This window comes from Epinephelus lanceolatus, chromosome 21 (genome assembly GCF_041903045.1).
Source record: "Epinephelus lanceolatus isolate andai-2023 chromosome 21, ASM4190304v1, whole genome shotgun sequence".
Classification (NCBI taxonomy): Eukaryota; Metazoa; Chordata; class Actinopteri; order Perciformes; family Serranidae; genus Epinephelus; species Epinephelus lanceolatus.
Genome location: NC_135754.1, coordinates 9702461 through 9721073, shown reverse-complemented (window position 1 = coordinate 9721073; position 18613 = coordinate 9702461). Strand labels below are relative to the sequence as shown.

The 18613-nt window shown below is 40.3% G+C and overlaps 2 protein-coding genes across 2 annotated transcripts; one reads left to right on the top strand and one right to left on the bottom strand.

Annotated features, from left to right (window-relative positions):
• Positions 1 to 132: 132 nt before the first annotated feature.
• On the bottom strand, positions 133 to 4892 carry cybc1 (cytochrome b-245 chaperone 1). Its single transcript, XM_033611214.2, has 6 exons — positions 4734 to 4892; positions 2979 to 3066; positions 2806 to 2847; positions 2503 to 2673; positions 2262 to 2406; positions 133 to 937 (listed from the first exon to the last, which is right to left on the bottom strand). Exons 2-6 carry the CDS (start codon positions 3064 to 3066, stop codon positions 772 to 774), a joined length of 612 nt encoding a protein of 203 aa, XP_033467105.1. The 5' UTR covers positions 4734 to 4892; the 3' UTR covers positions 133 to 771.
• Positions 4893 to 5117: 225 nt separating this feature from the next.
• narf (nuclear prelamin A recognition factor) lies at positions 5118 to 16846 on the top strand. Its single transcript, XM_033612321.2, has 12 exons — positions 5118 to 5621; positions 7625 to 7697; positions 7816 to 7881; positions 8355 to 8483; positions 8591 to 8723; positions 10081 to 10215; positions 11787 to 11905; positions 13630 to 13759; positions 14405 to 14477; positions 15159 to 15296; positions 15463 to 15620; positions 15720 to 16846. Exons 2-12 carry the CDS (start codon positions 7641 to 7643, stop codon positions 15965 to 15967), a joined length of 1386 nt encoding a protein of 461 aa, XP_033468212.1. The 5' UTR covers positions 5118 to 5621; positions 7625 to 7640; the 3' UTR covers positions 15968 to 16846.
• The last annotated feature ends 1767 nt before the right edge of the window (positions 16847 to 18613 follow it).

The following is an 18613-nucleotide window of genomic DNA, read 5'->3' as shown; positions in this document are numbered from 1 at the left end:
AAAGCAAAACAAAACAAAACAAAAAAAAAAAACCCAGTGTGTCCAGAGGACCAAAGTGTTTGCCTGAGATTCAGTCTTTGGTTCACACAAAAATACAAATGTTAAAAGACAGAACAAGAAGAAGCCGAAGCATTTCACATATAATTAACTCTTATTGAGCCGTGAAAATCACTCATGCCTGATTACAGTTTGCAGATGCGTTCCTCCAGATTGCAGACTGAGTATGAATAAACATGCAAAAGGTGATTATCAACTGGGTGGCCCTGAAAACTGTGGGAAAAGCACTTTCCATTGACTTAAACACAAACACTTATTAGAGTTCAGTAGGAAGGCACAGTAAATCTGTAATCTGGAGTGTATTCCCAAATAGTAATTAGATCAAAAGGTCATGATAATCATTTACAGAGAGATGAAAGACTCTTATCGTCATATTCCCTGGAACTGTTTTAGAAAACTTTGATTAGGCTACGAAACATTTAACCGATTGACTTTTCAATCCCAGTTCACATGAAAATTAAAATAAAAAATATTTTACTTAGTTTCCCAAGGCTGCCATAACCCCACCTGACATATCCAAAAAATACAAGGAAGTCTGTGAGGAGAAACTGAAAGAGGCTACTGTATATCCCTGGTGTTTCATGCACATGCTGACACTATAACATGTAGCGAGGGCATCACTGAAGCTGCACCCACTGTAATGCCGTAGCAATGCCATAATGCCCCTTAATTAATCCACCAAAAGTAACAGCAGGGTTACAAGTCACAGAGAGATCAGAGTTTGTCTGCTTCATTTTCTGAATCACTGCTGTTGTCCAAAGAATCTTCTTCCTCTTCCTCGTCTCCTCCATATTCTGCCTCTTCCTCCCGCTGCCTGCGTCGCTGCAGCTCCTCCAGCCCCAGGAAGCGCTTCAGCAATGCAGCCACGGCCTCCACATCACTAATGGGTAACATACGGGACAGAGGGAGAACAGGGATTACTCAACTGTGTTTTCTTGTGTTAGTTCTACAGAGCATATTTGTTTGGCTTTGTTCTTCCAGATATTGTTTGGCTTCAATACTAAAAATAATGTATTAATCAAACAATATGAAGACTTTGAATCTAGACTTAAATGGTAAGTTTGGTATTTTTAACCTGGGTCATATTTTCCCATGTTTTTGTGTCTATGTGACAAATGGGAACATTTTTGGAGCAAGACAGCTGCAGCTGCGAAATTGGCTGCAATGTAACTACTGCAGCAAATGAGCATCATCAATTTACGGCCACTGAAAGTGCTTGTTTTTGCCATTGACAGGCTCAGATTGTTATTATAAGTGTCTGACAACATTATGGAAAGGATTCCGACAGAGATAGACCTTTATGTTAAAGAGTAATTTCCTTTTTGTTCAACATAGCCAAACCCACCAGACTCCATTTGTTTCAGGATGATAAAAAATTACTGCTTATTTAAATGGAGTCTGGTGGGTTTGCCGATGGTGATTTCTGTTTCTGGTTAAACAAAAAGGATCTAACTCTTGAAGAAAAAGGTCGATCACTGTAGGGATCCTTTCCATAATGTTGTAATGACACTTGAAATAATAATCTGAGCCTGTCAGTGGCAAAAAAAGCACTTTTAGTGGACGGAAGTTGATGGTGCACAAATGCCCCAAGTGGTTACTGTGCACCCTGTTTCAGGGCCGCCATCTGCAGCCCTCTCACTCAATACTGGACCAGTTTCAAAAATTGTTGTTCCCATTAGTCATTTAGAGACAAAAACATGGCAAAATAGGGTCCAAGTTGAGAAAATTCCTAACTTACCCTTTAACAACTGAGTCATGATGACATGAGCTGATATAGTGAGCGAGTTGGCAAGCATTACACACAGAGCAGACATGAAGCAACATTAGCATTCATTTTGACTCGTGTTTCTGGCCACCTGACGAATGTGAATTCAATAATCACTCTCTTTTTAGCTTGTGTCCACCAACTCCTGTGCAAAATATCTGGCTCTTTAGCTACTAAATGCTCCACTATGTACACCAGCTAGTTGCTTACTTTGTCTGTTGTTTGGTGTTGTGCAGGTAGTGTACAGAGGGTTTATGTGAGCTTTTTGACTAAGAAAAAAAACAAGGCTAATGAGAGCTGTGAGAGTGAACTAAAACAGTAAAACAATTAGCTCAAAGAGGCAGAGCAAACAGGAAATGCAATTTTAGGACTGAGGTGGTGGATGTGAATAAGGATTAGGACTTTCATGTATTGGAGTAGTTCACCAGAAGATACAAACCTGCGTCCTCCCAGTGTAGCACTCTGAGTCAGGGGGTAGGAGAAGCCTGCAGCCAGCCGCAGCATCAGCAAGTAGCCTCTCCCCAAATACCGGACCTTCTCTTCCTGGACGCAGATGTCACACAGCTGTGTCAGATCCAACACAACTAAGAGAGAGAACAGGACAAAAAAATTAAAATCTAAGATTCTGCACCTCCAAACAGCAAGTGAGGACTACTAACCCGCTCTGTGGCGTTACTGACCTTTCTCTTGCCCCTTCTTCCATAACGTCAGGACCAAAGCATACAAGCTAAACGTCTTGAGCTCAATCAAGTTGTTGGTTTTGTCAAACACAGCCTCCTCCCATTCATCCATGTTCTGCATGGCGACAAACAGACAGCCTGTCACGTAGAAAAGCTTCCACAAGATGCTGTCTGCAAGATCCACACAGCACATAAAACAAAAGAAACAGACGGTGTTATGAGTTGCAGTAAGACATGTGGAAAATTATATTAAATCAGAAGTTGAAAATTGATAACAAGATTAGGTAAATTCAGTTTGTGAACCTGAGCTGTAGTATGCAGCTGCCAGCCCAACAGATGCTATGCCTGCAATTAAAATGAGAGGCTTGTTATTAGAGTTTTAATTACAGAGTTCGAAGATATTGAGGAGTGCATGGCTTAGTTTGTTAATATGTTTGTTTCATCATTTGAGTATAATTTTTTGCAAACACACTTACCGACAAGAAGAGACCAAGAACGAATGCCCGGAGATCTCTTCAGGTGGAGCAGGGTGGAGCTGTGCTCCTCTACTGTCATGTATCCCATCTGAACAGAGGCAAGAATAAGAATCTTGTACTTAACTTCACATACATCAAAAGCCTACTTCACATGAATATAATACGCCTACCTAACATGATAAGTTCAAAGTAAAAACAAAAATATACTTTAGGGGCCCTACAATTTAGGGCTAGGGGGGAAATATCAATACACCATAGTATTACTTAAAAAAAAGTCTTTGCTTCGTATAGATTAAAACACACACACACACACACACACACACACCATGATCATTTCAATATATTTTTCAATGAAAATTAAAAAATTGATGCCAACATGACCCATCCCTCTAATAATGGAAATCATATCACATTTGGAAATATCAGTCAAAATAAACACAATTAGATATTTTATCCAAAAACATTCAGCTCTACTTGTTATAGGAGCAAAAGTGCAGCACTTCTAATAACACTAACTGCTTTATTGCCAAATGCTAACATCTGGTTAGCATCAGCTGTGCTCTGAGGAGGCATTTCAAGACATTGGATAAGTGGAGTCATTTTCACAACTCAAATGTATCTGAACTAAGCATCACTTATCCACTGTTATTAGGAAAGGCACCTGTATTTTTAATGACACACAATGACTCTGTCACGTTCAATGTACCAGTCAGCCAATGTTCAGCAGTCATCAGACTGATAGACAGTAAGTGGTTGTAAGACTTTACCAACAGTTTTAAGTATTTGAAGTAAATGTGAAAATAACCAACTATTAGAGATTGGAAAGGGTTGCTGATTCATTTTCATACAATAATTAGCATTTAGAGTAAAGTTCATTTTATACATCGTGAATGGTCTCTGAATTTTTTTTTATGGGTCCTTGAAAAGTCATGGAAACATTCTGAAATTTTGTCCATGACAATGTGTGGGAACCCTGGAATATGCACCATTAAAGGACAATAGATGGCACTCTTATTGCCTTAGTGTATGTTCTGTTTCATCACCTGTGAGGAAACACTTCAAGACAGAGTCTCACTGTTTAAATGCAGTTCTGAGATCGTTATCATTTCAGTTTCTGTGTTGCATGTTTCTTTTTTTTTCATCAAATTAAACCCAGGCAGTGTTCTATCTTAGGAACAGCTGCTTGCACAAAGGGTTGGGAGTAATGGCGCTGGGGGCCCCCTAGCAGGTTAATTAAGACATGGTGTCCTGAAACAATGTCCCAGTTATTCAGGATAATCCAGATATGTTGACGACAACAGCAAGTTTTACTGGAAGTGTGCCTCTTCTTTTCTACTTAAAGAAAAAGTCCCAAAATAAAAACTTAAATATGTTGACACTATGATCTGAGGATTATCCAGAGTAACCAGGACATTGTTACTGGTGAGACACATTGCTGTTTTGACATTTTCCCCTTTGAGCAGCATAAATGAAAGTCTATTCACCTCCATTGTGTTGAGTGGATAGTCAGAAGTGGAGATCTAAATATCTCAGCAGAAACCCAAATATTTGCATGGCTTCAAATCACAAGAGGCAATGGAGTAAACGATATAACATTTTTTTGTGATTTGAGCAAAAGAGCTGACCCAAAAACAGATCCTCCTGCTGATGATGGTGATTGGCTGTGATGAGGAAGAAGTGCCCACACATCACTGTCCATAACACTCAACAGATCTGTATAAGGAAACCAACTATGAGACATTTTTTATCGCTTACCTTAAACTCTTCTTTCTTTCTGTAAATGTTCGCTTTGCAGATTTAGCTTAAGAGCATTTGCACGAGGAAACACATGTACTAAATTATAAGGAAGTTCAATTCATATTGTTGCAACAACTGTTCTGCATGGGTGACACTTCCTTCCTGGATCCGCCTGCGGTGATTGGACGGCTTCGCCGCCTTCAGAATAAAAGCTTGAAATGCATTAAATTAAGACAAAAGACGGCGTAGTCGCAAGTCTTTAGTTTTTCTTCAACACAATTGAATTTTCAAAAGAAAATTTATTTCGTTTTTTACTGAACTAGGGGTAACTTTACCATTATTTTGGCAATGTTCGTATCTATTTGGGAGATAATTTGAAAGTCCGAGCCTGGCCTGAAACACCCTGAAGAGCTTGCAGTATCTGGCGCAGGAGAAACTTACAGACCGATTTGGAGTTTTTAAGGCTATGCATTTTATAATTTGTTGATTATGTCGATTGACTGATTCAAAAGCACATATTTTTTATCCCTCACTGGTTTGACAAAAAAGTCAAAGCTACCGGAGCAGACCACTACTCCGTTTGCGCATGCGTCTTGATTAACCGGGGGTGCACAATGGAGGCAGACGTACATAGAGATGGCTGGCCCTTATACAAGGAGCAACGACGCCTTTGAAAGTACGAGTTTGTACATTATGAAATAACCGTCCAGGTTCAAGCCAGCAGTTGCGGTGACACCGTCCACAGAGGATTTAAGTTTAGCCTGCAGGAGTGCTGAGTAACTGCTGAGTTCACCTGCTGTGCTGTGTCAGTGCTGCTTTTTCTTTCACTGGTGGCTGCTCTTCTGACTGTCCTCTGCATTCTTCCATGCCATTGTCTGAGAGAGCCAGTGATATAGACACCGTCCGGTGAGTTACCTCAAAATTCGACCTTGTAATGTCAACACAGGGCCTGTTATGACACACACACTTAAACAGAGTGACTAACGTTATGTTACCCCACATCCTGAAAAGGGCCTGTAATGCAATAGCATAACTTTATGTTTAAATATCATAGTTAACTTACTGTAAGTTAATATAAAATTCGACGCAAGCTAGCTTTTGAGCTAATGTTAACGTTACACATAACTTCACAAATTAGTGACGCTTGTAGCCAGTCGGGGACATTATCGCGAGCTATTAGGGGCGGGAATCCGCAGAGGGCCTATGATATGATATTATCGCGATACATGAGTCACAATACTATACTACTGCGATTTTAAACGTGTTGCAATATGCTGAGTATTCCCATAACATACATTGCGACCTGTTTTTATAAGCACATTATGTACTCAAAGTAAAACTTTGCCAGCATCTCTTTTATCAAATAAGATAAAGGTTTAGGTCAGTTGATCTCACTTAAATCATTTTACTGCAGCAAATTATATCTAGTGGACTGAAAAAGTACTAGATTTTATTATTGCTGTAGGCTACCGAAAGTTTAATTTGTATTTGTAATAGGGCTGTCAAACGATTAATTTTTAATTGCGATTAATCACAGAATTACAATTGTTAATCCCGATTAATTTAGCATTGCAAAACAGTTTTGAAGTCCATATAAACACGGTAAAGTGTTTTGATAGTGCTACCATAGTGTTTTGAAGGTGAATCGAATTCAAAGAAATTTACTTTATAATCCTGACTTATAGATTTATTTATTTCAAATCAGTGCTGCACTGCTACAACAGTGTGGTGGAAAAGACAAAATAGCAGCACGTCATTAACCCTCTGAGGCCCACATACTGTAGACCCATTTTGGTCTTTTTTTAGGGGTAAACAGGGGATCTTTTAGTGGAGAAAGCAGCTTAACAGTATATGCTACATAGAAATGGTATCTATCCCCTGAAAGCTGGAAACCTGAGGATTATTTGAGATGCAGCTCAACACTGTGTCAAGTTTTTCTAGTCATAAATCTGTAATTAACACTGCATGCAGTTTGTGCTCAAAACTGTATGAGACTAACATAAAGTGGACATGTCTGTAAAGGGGAGACTCATGGGTACCCACAGCACTCAGAGGCCAAGGGACCTCTGTGAAACTGGCCATGCTGTTTTTCCCTTGGACAAAATTTAGCCTAACTTTGGAGTTTTATTTATCTTCCTTCCTGAGAAACTAGCATAACATGGTGGACACCACTGGATTCCTTAAGTCTAGTTTCATATGATACCAGTATCATCACTCTAGCTTTGAAAGTCAGCCATCTACAGCCTCTGAAAGACAGACAGTGGTGACAATAGCAGCATGCATTAATGTCTTTAAGAAAATAATGCGTCATGTTCGGGCATTAATTGACGCAATAAACACTTTAAAAAACTTGCAGCCCTAATTTGTAATGTAAATGACTTTAATAGTTTGAAAAAAATCAATACTTGGCATCCTTTTATCTATATGATATTGCCACAAAAAACATCGCAATGCTATGTAGTATCAGTTTTTCCCCTACCCCCGTGAGCTATGATCAAATATTTACCCCAGAGTCAACATTTTTCATGTAATTACATAATGAGACTGAGACCTAAGGGTTTCAACAAGATGGTACCTCCTGTGTTTATTGTGACGTAACAGCTGTTATGGCTGTTTTTGTTGGCACTGTGTATGTAATTAACGTAAGCCATTAAAATTTTAATGACAGGATACTATTTTGTGTTTATTGCCAGTTTCCCACCATTAGAGCTGTTGTGTTTATGATAAGCAGGCTGTCTGTGATAGGACAGACAGAGGAGGGTGGAGTTGACAAAACATTACACAGCAGTAGGCTGCAGGCATAGTCATCATGCCGGTGCATCAGAGGAAACATGTTGTGAGGAAATGATCAACATTGGGAAGCTAATGGTGCTGTTATATATTTGTTATATATCACCCTCAATTTCCAGATAACTGTCAAGGAAAATGTCAGAGGTCAACATACCAAAGCGGAAGGAGAAGTGTGAGAACTGCACAAAACAGGTGAATTTCTGAAGCTGTATCAAAGCGTTCTTACATATCAGTCGACTCTCAACATGTAGAGTTTGAAACTCTGTCCTGCTTTCAATCGTGAATTTAATTATTGATCTTTCACACGCAGTGCAACAAGAAACAGAGTGATGATGGTGCTAACTCACACCAGGAGAGAGAGATAGTCAATGGAGAGGTAATGTCTTGTTACTCACAAGTTTCATTCATTTTATTTTATTTTATTTTATTTTATGGATCTGACAAAAGGGGAACTTCACCTGGGAGTACTACTCAGATTGAAATCAGTTGTGTAATGTCATCTGCTGGAGGAGTTTTCTTAAGTCTGAAAAATGATTATTTTAACCCAGTTCAAAGCATGTGGGCATTTACAATGCATGGAAGGTTTAAGAAAAGATGCGATAAAGTTTCATTATGGGAAGTGTAGTATCCAGTCACTAAAAGTAAACATATTTAGACCTGTGTTGCTTCCATTTTGACTTTTTTTTTTTTTTTTTCTTTTTTTTTCTTTTTTTTTTAATCTGTGTCTTGTGGGGAGTGGACTCTTCATGGAAGTCAAAAACTATGTTGCTGGAGTGCCCATTTAAAATAGAACATGTCTCTTTTTAAACCCTCCATCTAACACACTCCTGTTTTTTTTTTTTTCCTAAGATGCACGAAGAACCCCAGTTGCTGCTTAGTGCCTGCCTGTCCTGTGATGGCTGTCTATCAGAGGAGGAGAGCCTAAAAGTCTCTCAGCAGAGCCTGGAGGAAGTGCAGCGGGTTCTGGCACTCAATAAGGTACTCTGAAACCTAAGAATGTGAAGGAGTTGTCGCACTGCGTCACAGTGTTCTTCCTCTTTGAGCAATCCCTTACATTGTCCCAATTGTGTCTCTGTCCTTGTCAGAAGTGTGATGTGTCAAAGCACAAGGTGCTGGTGGCATCATTGTGTCCACAGTCTCTGCCTTTCTTTGCTGTCAAGTTTGGTGTGGACATCACTGAGGCTGCCCACAAACTCTGTGGCTTCCTCAAGAGTTTAGGTGAGCAAGTGTTATTTATATATTGCTGTGTAACTGTCACAACAAATAACATCTTGTAAAACCTTAACAAAGTATTAAAGCAATACTTCACCCCGCAAATGACCTTTTGTATATCACTTAGTTACCCCGTATCATGTTGAATTCATGAAGTGACTTTTTTTTTCTCACATGCCTCAATGGTAAATGATGAATCCAAAAAGTTGAGAAAATTCTTGATGAACTGAAGCCATGGGAGCTGTGTTTGAGAGCTGCAAAACAATATCAAAACATCTGTTAACACACTCACGCAATTCATGCAGTGTAATCCAGGCCTCATTTATCTAGTTAAATGCTCAGTACTTCCCAAAGGGACAGCCCTTTCTGACAGGAAAGTGAATATGTGAAATCTATCTGAAGTCTCTTCTAAGCCAGACTCTTTTGACAAAACAGTAATTTTACCTCCCTGAACACATGGGCTGCTGGTCAGTCTGTGGTTTGTGTGTGTGTTATTATGTGAGTTGGGTGAATCTTAACTAAGCTGTTAAAACACCAAAGTCACACAATACCACAAACAAACTGACTGTTTGGGCAGCAGTAGACCAGCAGCTCCTAAGGGTTAAATTACTGTCTTTGTCAGTGCAGTATGGCTTTGAAGAGATCTACTTTCACTTTCAGTAAAAGTCAAAGTCGCTCGGTAACTTTTACTGTCAGTTCAGTTCCCCGTTGGAAAGAGCTGTCTGTTTGGAAAGTACTGAGCATACCACTGGATTAATGAGACTTGGACTATGATGCACAAGTTGTGTGAGAGGTCATATAGTCTTGATGTTTTTAAACACAGCCCCTTGTGACTTCAACTCATCAAGAATTTTCTCTGTCGCTGGATTCTTTGTTCAGCAGAGGCATGCGAGGAAAAAAAAGTTTTCTTCATGAATTCAGCGTAACACAGAGTGAGAATTTCATATAAAATGATCTCTAGGGAGATGTAGTATTCCCCTAATACAGTCTTTAAGTGCTCTTTCATGTAGTTATATGAAGTCTTGTTACATTTTTCCCTGTAAAATGTCTGCATGACTATTGTGGGATTTATTAAGATCAGATCTAGGATGTCTACACCCTGTTCCTCCGCATTTTGTGCCTCATAATGTTATTAGACTTATTCAGCTTCTGTTTAAGTTTTTTTTATTGAAAATTATAATTTCCACTTTGCTTCTAAAAAAAAGCACCAGACAGTCAGAAATTTAGACATTTCTTCATGACTGATGTGTTAAAACTTCCACCTACTCATTGGTATCTGTCATAGATGCGTGACATTCTCCCCCACTTCTGTCTCTCCCTGTGCCACTGTCTCTGTTGTCATCTCTCTGCGTTTTCCCTGCAGGAGTGCAGTATGTGTTCGACACCACCGTAGCAGCAGGCTTCAGCATTTTGGAAAGCCAGAAGGAGTTCATTCAGAGGTTTCGCAGGAGGCACCACGACTCCCATGCCATGCCCATGTTCACCTCCTCCTGTCCAGGTAAAACTCCCTTCCTTCTCACCCCTTATTTTATTTCCCTCTCCCTCTCCACCTGTCAGACTGACTTTCTTGCCTCTGCCCTGATATTTGCCTCAATTTTCCTCTCTTTTGCCTCATTCTTCTGCTGCTCCTCGGGCTCCTGACTGTTAATATGCATGATGTGTGCTGAACAGGGGGGTTGGCAGAGCTTGTTTTAAAAGTAGAGATAGCAGTGGTGTGCTGCAAAGGAAAGATAGAAAGTTATTTCACCACTCCCTTCACCAGAGACAGGAACAGCAAGAGTTAAAGGGACACAAAAAAAAGAAAATAGGTTTTTCCTCTTCCCTGTAGTGCTATTTATCAGTCTAGATTGTTTTGGTGTGAGTTGCCGGGTATTAGAGATATCAGCTGTAGAGATGTCTGCTTTCTCTCCAGTATAATGGAACTAGATGGCACTCGCCTTGTGGTGTACAAAGCGCCAAAAAAAATACATTTTAAAAACTCATGACCCAGTTGCTCAAGATAATTCACAGACATTGTTGTGAGCTGTTTCATATTAGAACTTTTTTCTTTCTACTGAACTACACCCACCAATTGTATCACCATGCTGACCTTAACATGTATCTACTCAAGAGACTTGTGCTTGTGACAGCGTGAGATGTAAATATTAATTAGCTGAGCTGTAACGTTAGCTAGCCCATTGGAGCTAGGTGAGCTTGCAGTAAATTCATGCTTCCCTCTGTACAATGCTATAGGTGGTGTGATTTGGTAGAAAGAAAAAAGTTCCTACACGAAACTGCTCACAACAAGGTTCTGTGGATTATCTTGAGTAACCAGGCTATGATTTCTGGAAAGACACATTGCTGTTGTGTTTTTCAAATGTATTTCTTGGTGTTTTGAGCACCACAAGCCGAGTGCCATCTAGTTCCATTATAGTCGATGTTAGTTTAAAAATGAGTACACCACACCCTCTTTATTTATTTATTTATTTATTTTTTATTTATTTATTTTTAGGCTTTTATATGCCTTTATTGGACAGGACAGATTAAGTATGAAAGGGGGAGAGACAAGGGATGACATGCAGCAAAGGGCTGGAATCGAGACCATGGCTGCTGCGTCAAGGACATTGCCTTTGTACATGGGACACTTGCTCTACCCACTGAGCTACTGGGCGCCCCGCTCCAGCCTCCCAAAGACAGAATATTTTGGCACTTTTGATTAGTTTTGCTTAATAAATGACCCCATGATTCATGAGTTAACAACACGGTTGGCTATTTTCTGTAGATGGACCTATCAGTTAATTGTTTCAGTTAAATTATTGTTTGTTGATGGTGATTTTCAGCCTCACTGTTCATCCAGTAATGATATCATCAAATTAGGAAGGAATAAAATATTTGTTATGGGTCTGGAATCTTACTGAGAACTTTAAAATTTTGAACCATGTGTACGCTACAAAGCTCCTTATACTGTATGTCTGTATACATCCTTTTTGAGTGTTATCTTCTGGTGTGTTTTCTATGATAAATGAAAACGTGATTTTGGATTGCAGAGGTTCATTTTAACAAAGGTTTTGTGTGTGTGTGTGTTTACAGGGTGGATCCGCTATTCAGAGCGTGTCCTGGGCAGTTTGGTCACCCCTCATATTTGCACAGCCAGGTCTCCTCAGCAGATCATGGGCTGTCTGGTCAAAGACTATTTCTCTAAACAGCAGGTGAACATGTACTGTCATAGCACATAAATGCATTTAGTTTGTTGTGGTACCGTTAGTGGTGACACCAACAGTTCTATTGGCAGTACCAGTAAAAGGTGGAGGTAACGAATTAAAAAAGGTGGGCCACATTGAAAAATGATGACTTTGTTTTTCTCTCAAGCCTCCAGTGCACGAAAAAATACTTGATGAACTGAAGTCATAGGGGTTCATCTTTAACAACAGCAAAACTACGTCAAAACGTCTGTGTACAAAATTTCACACAACTCTTGCAGTATAATCCAAGTCTCATTTATCCAGTCGTATGTTCAGTGCTTGACAAACAAACAGTCCTTTCTGACAGGGAACTGAACTGAAAGTGAATCTTAACTAGGTTCTCTTTGAAGCCAGACTCCATTAATAAAACGATAATTTTTAGGGCTGACCCAAAAAATTCGAAGCTTCGAAGCTTCATTCGATGGCACGGGATTCAACTGTGAAAATTTTTTTCCGAAGCTTCTGTGCTTTTTCATTTTTTTGGGGGGGAGGCCTTAAATGCAACACTAACCCAACGAGCACGCTCAGAGCCGCTCTGAGTCTGGTGTCAGAGACACTTCTGATGCTCTGAGTTGCCCATCTGTTTGATTGTGCTGCAGTGTGTCCCGAGGGTTTTAATTTAAGGTGCTCACAGACTCGGGTGCACTATAAGCGGAGCGGACTCCGCGAGGAATGTCCGCAGTCATTCGGGCTTCCATAGTCAAGTGCACTTCTGCGTTGTAGTTTCCTGTAAAAATGTCCCTGAAACACTACATTACCCCCAATTCTTAAGCGTTTCTGTCATGGCGATGTGAAAAATACATGCTAAGCAGTCTTTTCAGTGACACTGGTGCGCGGAGCGGAGTCCGCGCGGTCATAAAATCTGAGCTTTGCGCGCACAGGGCTTGCGGACGTCCGCTTTTAGTCCGCGCGGACCTCCGTGAAGTCGTTCCCCCCACCCCCCAGTAAAATTACTCTTTCTGTCAACGGAGTCTGGCTTTGGAAAGAGCATAGATAACTTTCACTTTTCTGGTCAGTTCCCCATTGGAAAGGGCTGTGTGCTTTGACTGAATAAATGAGACTTGGATTATACTGTATGAGTTGTTTGGGAGTTTTTTTCGGATGTTGTGATATAGTTTTGCTGTTGTTATACATGGACCCCTATGACTTCAATTCATCACAAATTTTCTCCGATTTTGGATCCTTTGCTCACTGTGGAGGAATGTTAGGAAAGGTTTTCTTTATGAATTCAACGTAACATTGGATGAGTAATTGATTATAGGAATTGATACAAATGGTCATTGGGGGTTGAAGCATTCCTTTAAAATAAGGAAACATCTTTCCTATACCCTCGATTTGAATCCTTCACAGTACAGTGAGTTGTATGGTAGTGCAACTCTGTTATGTCCAGATTTTCACTAAATAAACACGATTTTTTCCCAGTTGGCTGTCAGCGGTGTTGATACACTAGTTAAGCTGAACACTCCCAGTGGAATATTCATAACACACAATACCCAATACAATGGCATGACTGTAGAATTTTGAGGGTAATCTGGTAATGGATGTTCTGTTATTCAGATCTGTAGTAAAAAGAAAAAGCCACTCTGAGTCAGTAGAAATTGTTATGTAAAATGCTTTATACATCAGTTTCTGCACAAAAAGGAACCTGCTTCATTATTATGTATTTCCTTCTCCTTTCTCTCTCCAAGCAGAAGCTGAGTCCAGAGAAAGTCTACCACGTGTTGGTGGCCCCCTGCTTTGATAAGAAGCTGGAGTCTGTCAGAGAGGAGTTTTACAACAGCCTGCTGGAGACCAGAGACGTGGACTGTGTCCTCACCTCAGGTTCCATTCTCTTTATCTTACACACTGCTGCCCTGGGCTTAATACTATTGGAAATGTTTATTAGAATTTGTTTTGATCCATAAATCATGTTAAATACAGCTTTGATAATCTAGAGTTTGGTGTCTCTGCAACCCCAGTAGTTATTTTCCTCACATAGTTATGCATTTGAAAGGTGTATGGAAGACCCATCCTTAAATATTACACATACATGCCCTTATTAGCTTAATATAAATGCACACATTACACTACAGTACACACTATACACATCAGCAGGCCAAGAGGATACACGCTTCCTTTCATTTTGTCCTGCTGAGACCCATCTGCTTTGTCTCGATGCATTTGAGACAGACAGCAGCTCACATCACAGTGTACCTCTACGTCAGCATTTGTGATCAGGTTTTGATTCCTACTAAACAAAGTCTGCAATCACCTAATTGGTTGCAGGCATTAAAACCTTAAGCAGTCTTTAAACTACTTTTATTGGATAGTTGAACAGAAGAGATCAGCATCACACTACATAAGGATCACAATTCCCGCCCATCATGCACCAAGACAAGAATTCTTTTGGCTTCTGTAGCTCCATTTACAGTCGTAGTAGTTGACAATAACAGCTACATACAGTAACAGTGGTTTGTGATGTTTCAGTGGAGATCTTTCACCTGATGGAGCAGAGGAAGGTGTCAGCAGAAGATCTGGACTCTGTTCCACTGGACCATGTGTGAGTATTTGGACTAGATTTTATTCTATGAGAAAAGATTAAACACATTGAAGCTCAAGCTGCTATGATGGAGTTAGCAAAGAGTTTGTGTACACAGTACACAAACACTTTGGGTCAGGTGCTCAAGTGAAATTAAAGGGCACCCTCTCATAATTAAGTAGCAGTAGTAGTAGTAATTTAGTAGTAGAAATAGCACATCTTTTGCTAACTTCTGTTTATTTTTTTATGTCAATACCCACACACTAATAGCTGTTTAATAAATTTCAATACAGTTGTCATGGCACTTATCTAATCACAGGCTATATCCAGCCATACAGGAGCAGTTTTGATTCATAGTCTTGTCATCCTTGGTCTCTAATTCTCCTTTAATTATTGAGACCTTGGAAGCCTCAAAAAAGTTTGTTCATAAAAGTTAACATGGTAAATACATCCTTCCATCACACAATGTAGTCCTTGCTGTCTGCTTCTTGAAGCTACGTTGCCTGACGCCCAGAAAATATTTAATAAATAATGCAGCACATGGCTAAGCAGAATTGGCATCAGCCTGTTTCGTTTTTACCAAGCGTGTCCAACTTAGCAACAGTAACTAAGGGGGGTGGGACCCAGGATCTGTCAATTGCATATCTTCACTGAGGTCATTCTGGAAGCTGTTGTCAGAGCAGCCTGTATTATCACTTGCAGGCTGGGAGAGGCAGGGGACGTGGCTCTGGTGAGGCACGAGGGCCGAGGTTCTGAAGGTTTTCTGGAACACATCTTCAAACATGCCGCCAAAGAACTCTTTGGTCTGGACGTCCATGAGATCACATACAAGACCCTCAGGTGAGAGACACTGTGACCCTGTGAGTTATTCAGCTGGAATATACCATAGCCTCCCTGGAAGTCCAGTCATCCATGCCACACTTTTGTAGAGCAATGTCAATTTGGACATAAAATACAATTTCTTTGTCTGAAAACTCTCCTCCTGTGTCACATGTTGCTGTTGTAGGAACCGGGACTTCCAGGAAGTGACTCTGGAGCGAGACGGGGAAACTCTGCTGCAGTTTGCCGCCATCTATGGTTTCAGAAACATCCAGACTCTGGTTCACCGAATGAGAAAGGGACGTGTGCCTTACCAGCTGGTGGAGGTGCTGTCCTGCCCAGGAGGTAACACCAAACATTATTTTTCGAGAAACATTGCTTGAAATAGTGTCTTTCACTTTGGATCTGTCGGTGTTAGCCCATGTTGTGTTTCATACGTGGTAGGATGCTTGAGCGGCCGCGGTCAGGCGGAGAGCGACACAGTAGGCCGGGTGGATAAAGTCCTCGTCCAGCAGATGGAGGAGGCCTACAGCAGCCTGCCCATCCGCCTCCCAGAGTTTAGCTCCACCCTGCACACCCTCTATCAAGACTGGCTGCAGGGCCACGACTCCCCACAGGCCAGCGCACTCCTGCACACCCAGTACAGAAGTCAGAGTCAGACCCACACACAGCCCCCACACATGCAGTGGTGAGGAGAGAGGGGTGTATTTACTTTATGGAAGTTGAACATGGGCTGCCTCTGGTTCACTCTGATTCTGCTTGGACCATCTCATCATTCATGCTGACACCATGAAGGACAAGCCAAGGACCATGCTGCACTTAGGACCAGGAAGTGTCAGTAGGTGCAGTACTGCCATTAGGCCACAGGGGGGTGATGTCTGTATTTAAAATATGTGGCTCTCCTGTGCCAGACCTGAGCCTCAGGAGAAATAAGGCTCCAGAGTCCAGACAAACACACGTCTGCATTTTATGCGGACTGAAGCAGTGATGTCACAAAGCTGCAGATAATGGTTACAAACAATCAGGTTCAAAACCTCCTGATCTGCAGCTGTACTGAGAAGTGTGTAAATCTGTAACACCTATTTATGTCATTTTACAGAGCAATAACTGGGACTCATAAACTGAACCTGTGGATGTTGAATGTTCATATGAAGAGTTTCATGTATTCCAAATGGAAACTGTCCAGTATGTTGTTTCATGTTCAGGTTGCTTCCACTGTTCCCTGCTGAAAGATAAGACAATGTGTTCTCAAACACATTCATAACTATGCAACAGTGTGATTGCCTCATCTCAGCAGAGTGAGTCTGCTGTGGGACTTGAGGTTAAAGGCATTTTACTAACACTTAACCTGACTAGCAAGTGTTCGCTCATGTGTATCTACCAACTCAATGTTTGGGTTATCCGTCCCAGTGAAGAATCAGTCATTATTTTTTTAATGGTACACAATAATTACTTATTTGTTTTATCGCTTTGTTCCCATTCCACAAACTAGTATTTTTAAGTTAAATGTTTTTTTTGTTTTACAAGATCAAACATCCATGTAAGGCACTAAAATATTCTGACAAAACAAAGTGTGTCTCATTTCACTGTCTCTGTGGGTAATGTCATGGTTCACTAAAAAGCCTCTGCCTCCTATAGAGATAAACTTTTTTTTTATTTCTGCTGCTGGTAATCCGCAAAACAGACTAGTTTTAAATGTTAGTGTTCTAATGAAAACATCTGAAACAAAGTTGTGTGGATTATCTGTAGCATTGATTTCCAACTGGCTCAGCCACAGGGTCCAGATTCCTCCTTAGTCATTAGTTCAAGGTCCACACAGTTGAACACATTCAGTATCGTACTTTCTTTCAGCCATGGTATCGAGCAAGTTTGCTGTTTCTGTCAAGTATCTGTCTGGTAGTCACTCACTCTTAGGCAGGAAATGGCATTTCAAACTTAAGGCTCTGTGCCGGAAATTCAGTGTATGTGATTTTTTACAAACTTGACACGTTAGTGAGTCACTTGCGGCCCATTCAGAATGGACTCTCGACCCACTTTTGGGCCGCGATCCACCAGTTGGGAACCACAGATCTACAGTGTTTTTTTCCAGTGCTGTGAGCTCCACAAGTGAAACTCCATTCAAGTTTATTGCAATTGGATATCTCAAATTTAACCAAAACTACCTACATAAGTGAATATGACAGAGGTAAGTGAGAAAATATGTTATTTGTTTTATTGGTCATTTCAGTGATTGAACCTTCAGAGGTGCTTAATGTAATTGCACATTTTGATAATCAAAATCGCAAAAATTCTTCATTGTGCAAAATTTTAAAATATTTGTAAACATGCTGGTGTACAGCCTCCATAGGTGTAGATTTCGGGGGGGGGGGGGAACGTCCCCTTCAATATTAAGAAAATGTGCATTTGTTCCCCTTAATAAAACATTAAAGTTTTGTTTTGGTTTGTTTCAATGAAAGAAACGTTCGCAATAAATAGATGCAGAAAGGGCCAAAATTGGTGCTTAAAAATTTACCAGAATGCAGGAAATTAAGTATTTGATGCTCAAAATTAAAGGCAGGGGACCCCCAACCCCCTGTTTCATGTGTGTCCTACTCTTTGTTGAAAATAAACTTACACTCTTTTACTGTTGTTGATAATTTAACATCTTTGGAATTGGAATTTTGGAAAGTTAGTCAGACAAAACAAGCAACTTACTGGGGTCCACACAAAGTATTTAAAATGAAAATGTGAAAGAATAAGTTAACATTTTGGAAAATGTGCTTCCTCGCTTTCCTGCAGAGGGTGTGATGAGTACAGAGCTAGAGCCAAGAGTCAATTAGATGAGTCTGGCATGAAAACTTAAATCCAAAGTTTGACCAACACCTTCTCATTAACAAGCTGTATCATGTCTGTCTAATTCATACACACAAAAGGAACATGGAATGTGTTGTGGAGAGTTACTTGCTGATAGTTTTGGTGAACAGCAGCAGGCCACAGTGAGTTCCTGACTCCTTGAGGTTTGCAGGCCGTAAGTAAAGCCATTGTTAACAGTTAATTAAAACAAAAAATAACATCTATGTAAGATTAATCAACTCTTGTTTAAGTAACATTTTAAAAGAAAAATGTATGATCTGCCATAAATTGGTGGGTAGCATGTACCAGGCAGAAGCTCTGTAGAGACCAGTTGACGTCGTACAGTTAGTTTATAGACACCACACAACTGGACGACCAGTGTTGACTTGACGTGTTTGATATCTGTGACACCTGTTTTCACAAAAGAGCTGTGACACGTGATATTTGATATGAATTACAGGAGTCTAGACTTTAATGAAACCTCCACAGTTAGGCATGACATCATG

What these genes read in the sequence shown, in the direction of transcription:
- cybc1 (XM_033611214.2), bottom strand. Translation starts at nt 3,066, where the DNA reads ATGGGATACATGACAGTAGAGGAGCACAGCTCCACCCTGCTCCACCTG. An exon ending in GAAGAAGGGGCAAGAGAAAG is followed by an intron (nt 2,407 to 2,502) that starts GTCAGTAACGCC and finishes TCTCTCTCTTAG; the next exon opens with TTGTGTTGGATCTGACACAG. An exon ending in GCTACACTGGGAGGACGCAG is followed by an intron (nt 938 to 2,261) that starts GTTTGTATCTTC and finishes GTTACCCATTAG; the next exon opens with TGATGTGGAGGCCGTGGCTG.
- narf (XM_033612321.2), top strand. Translation starts at nt 7,641, where the DNA reads ATGTCAGAGGTCAACATACCAAAGCGGAAGGAGAAGTGTGAGAACTGC. An exon ending in TGGCTTCCTCAAGAGTTTAG is followed by an intron (nt 8,724 to 10,080) that starts GTGAGCAAGTGT and finishes TTTTCCCTGCAG; the next exon opens with GAGTGCAGTATGTGTTCGAC. An exon ending in GGTGCTGTCCTGCCCAGGAG is followed by an intron (nt 15,621 to 15,719) that starts GTAACACCAAAC and finishes CATACGTGGTAG; the next exon opens with GATGCTTGAGCGGCCGCGGT.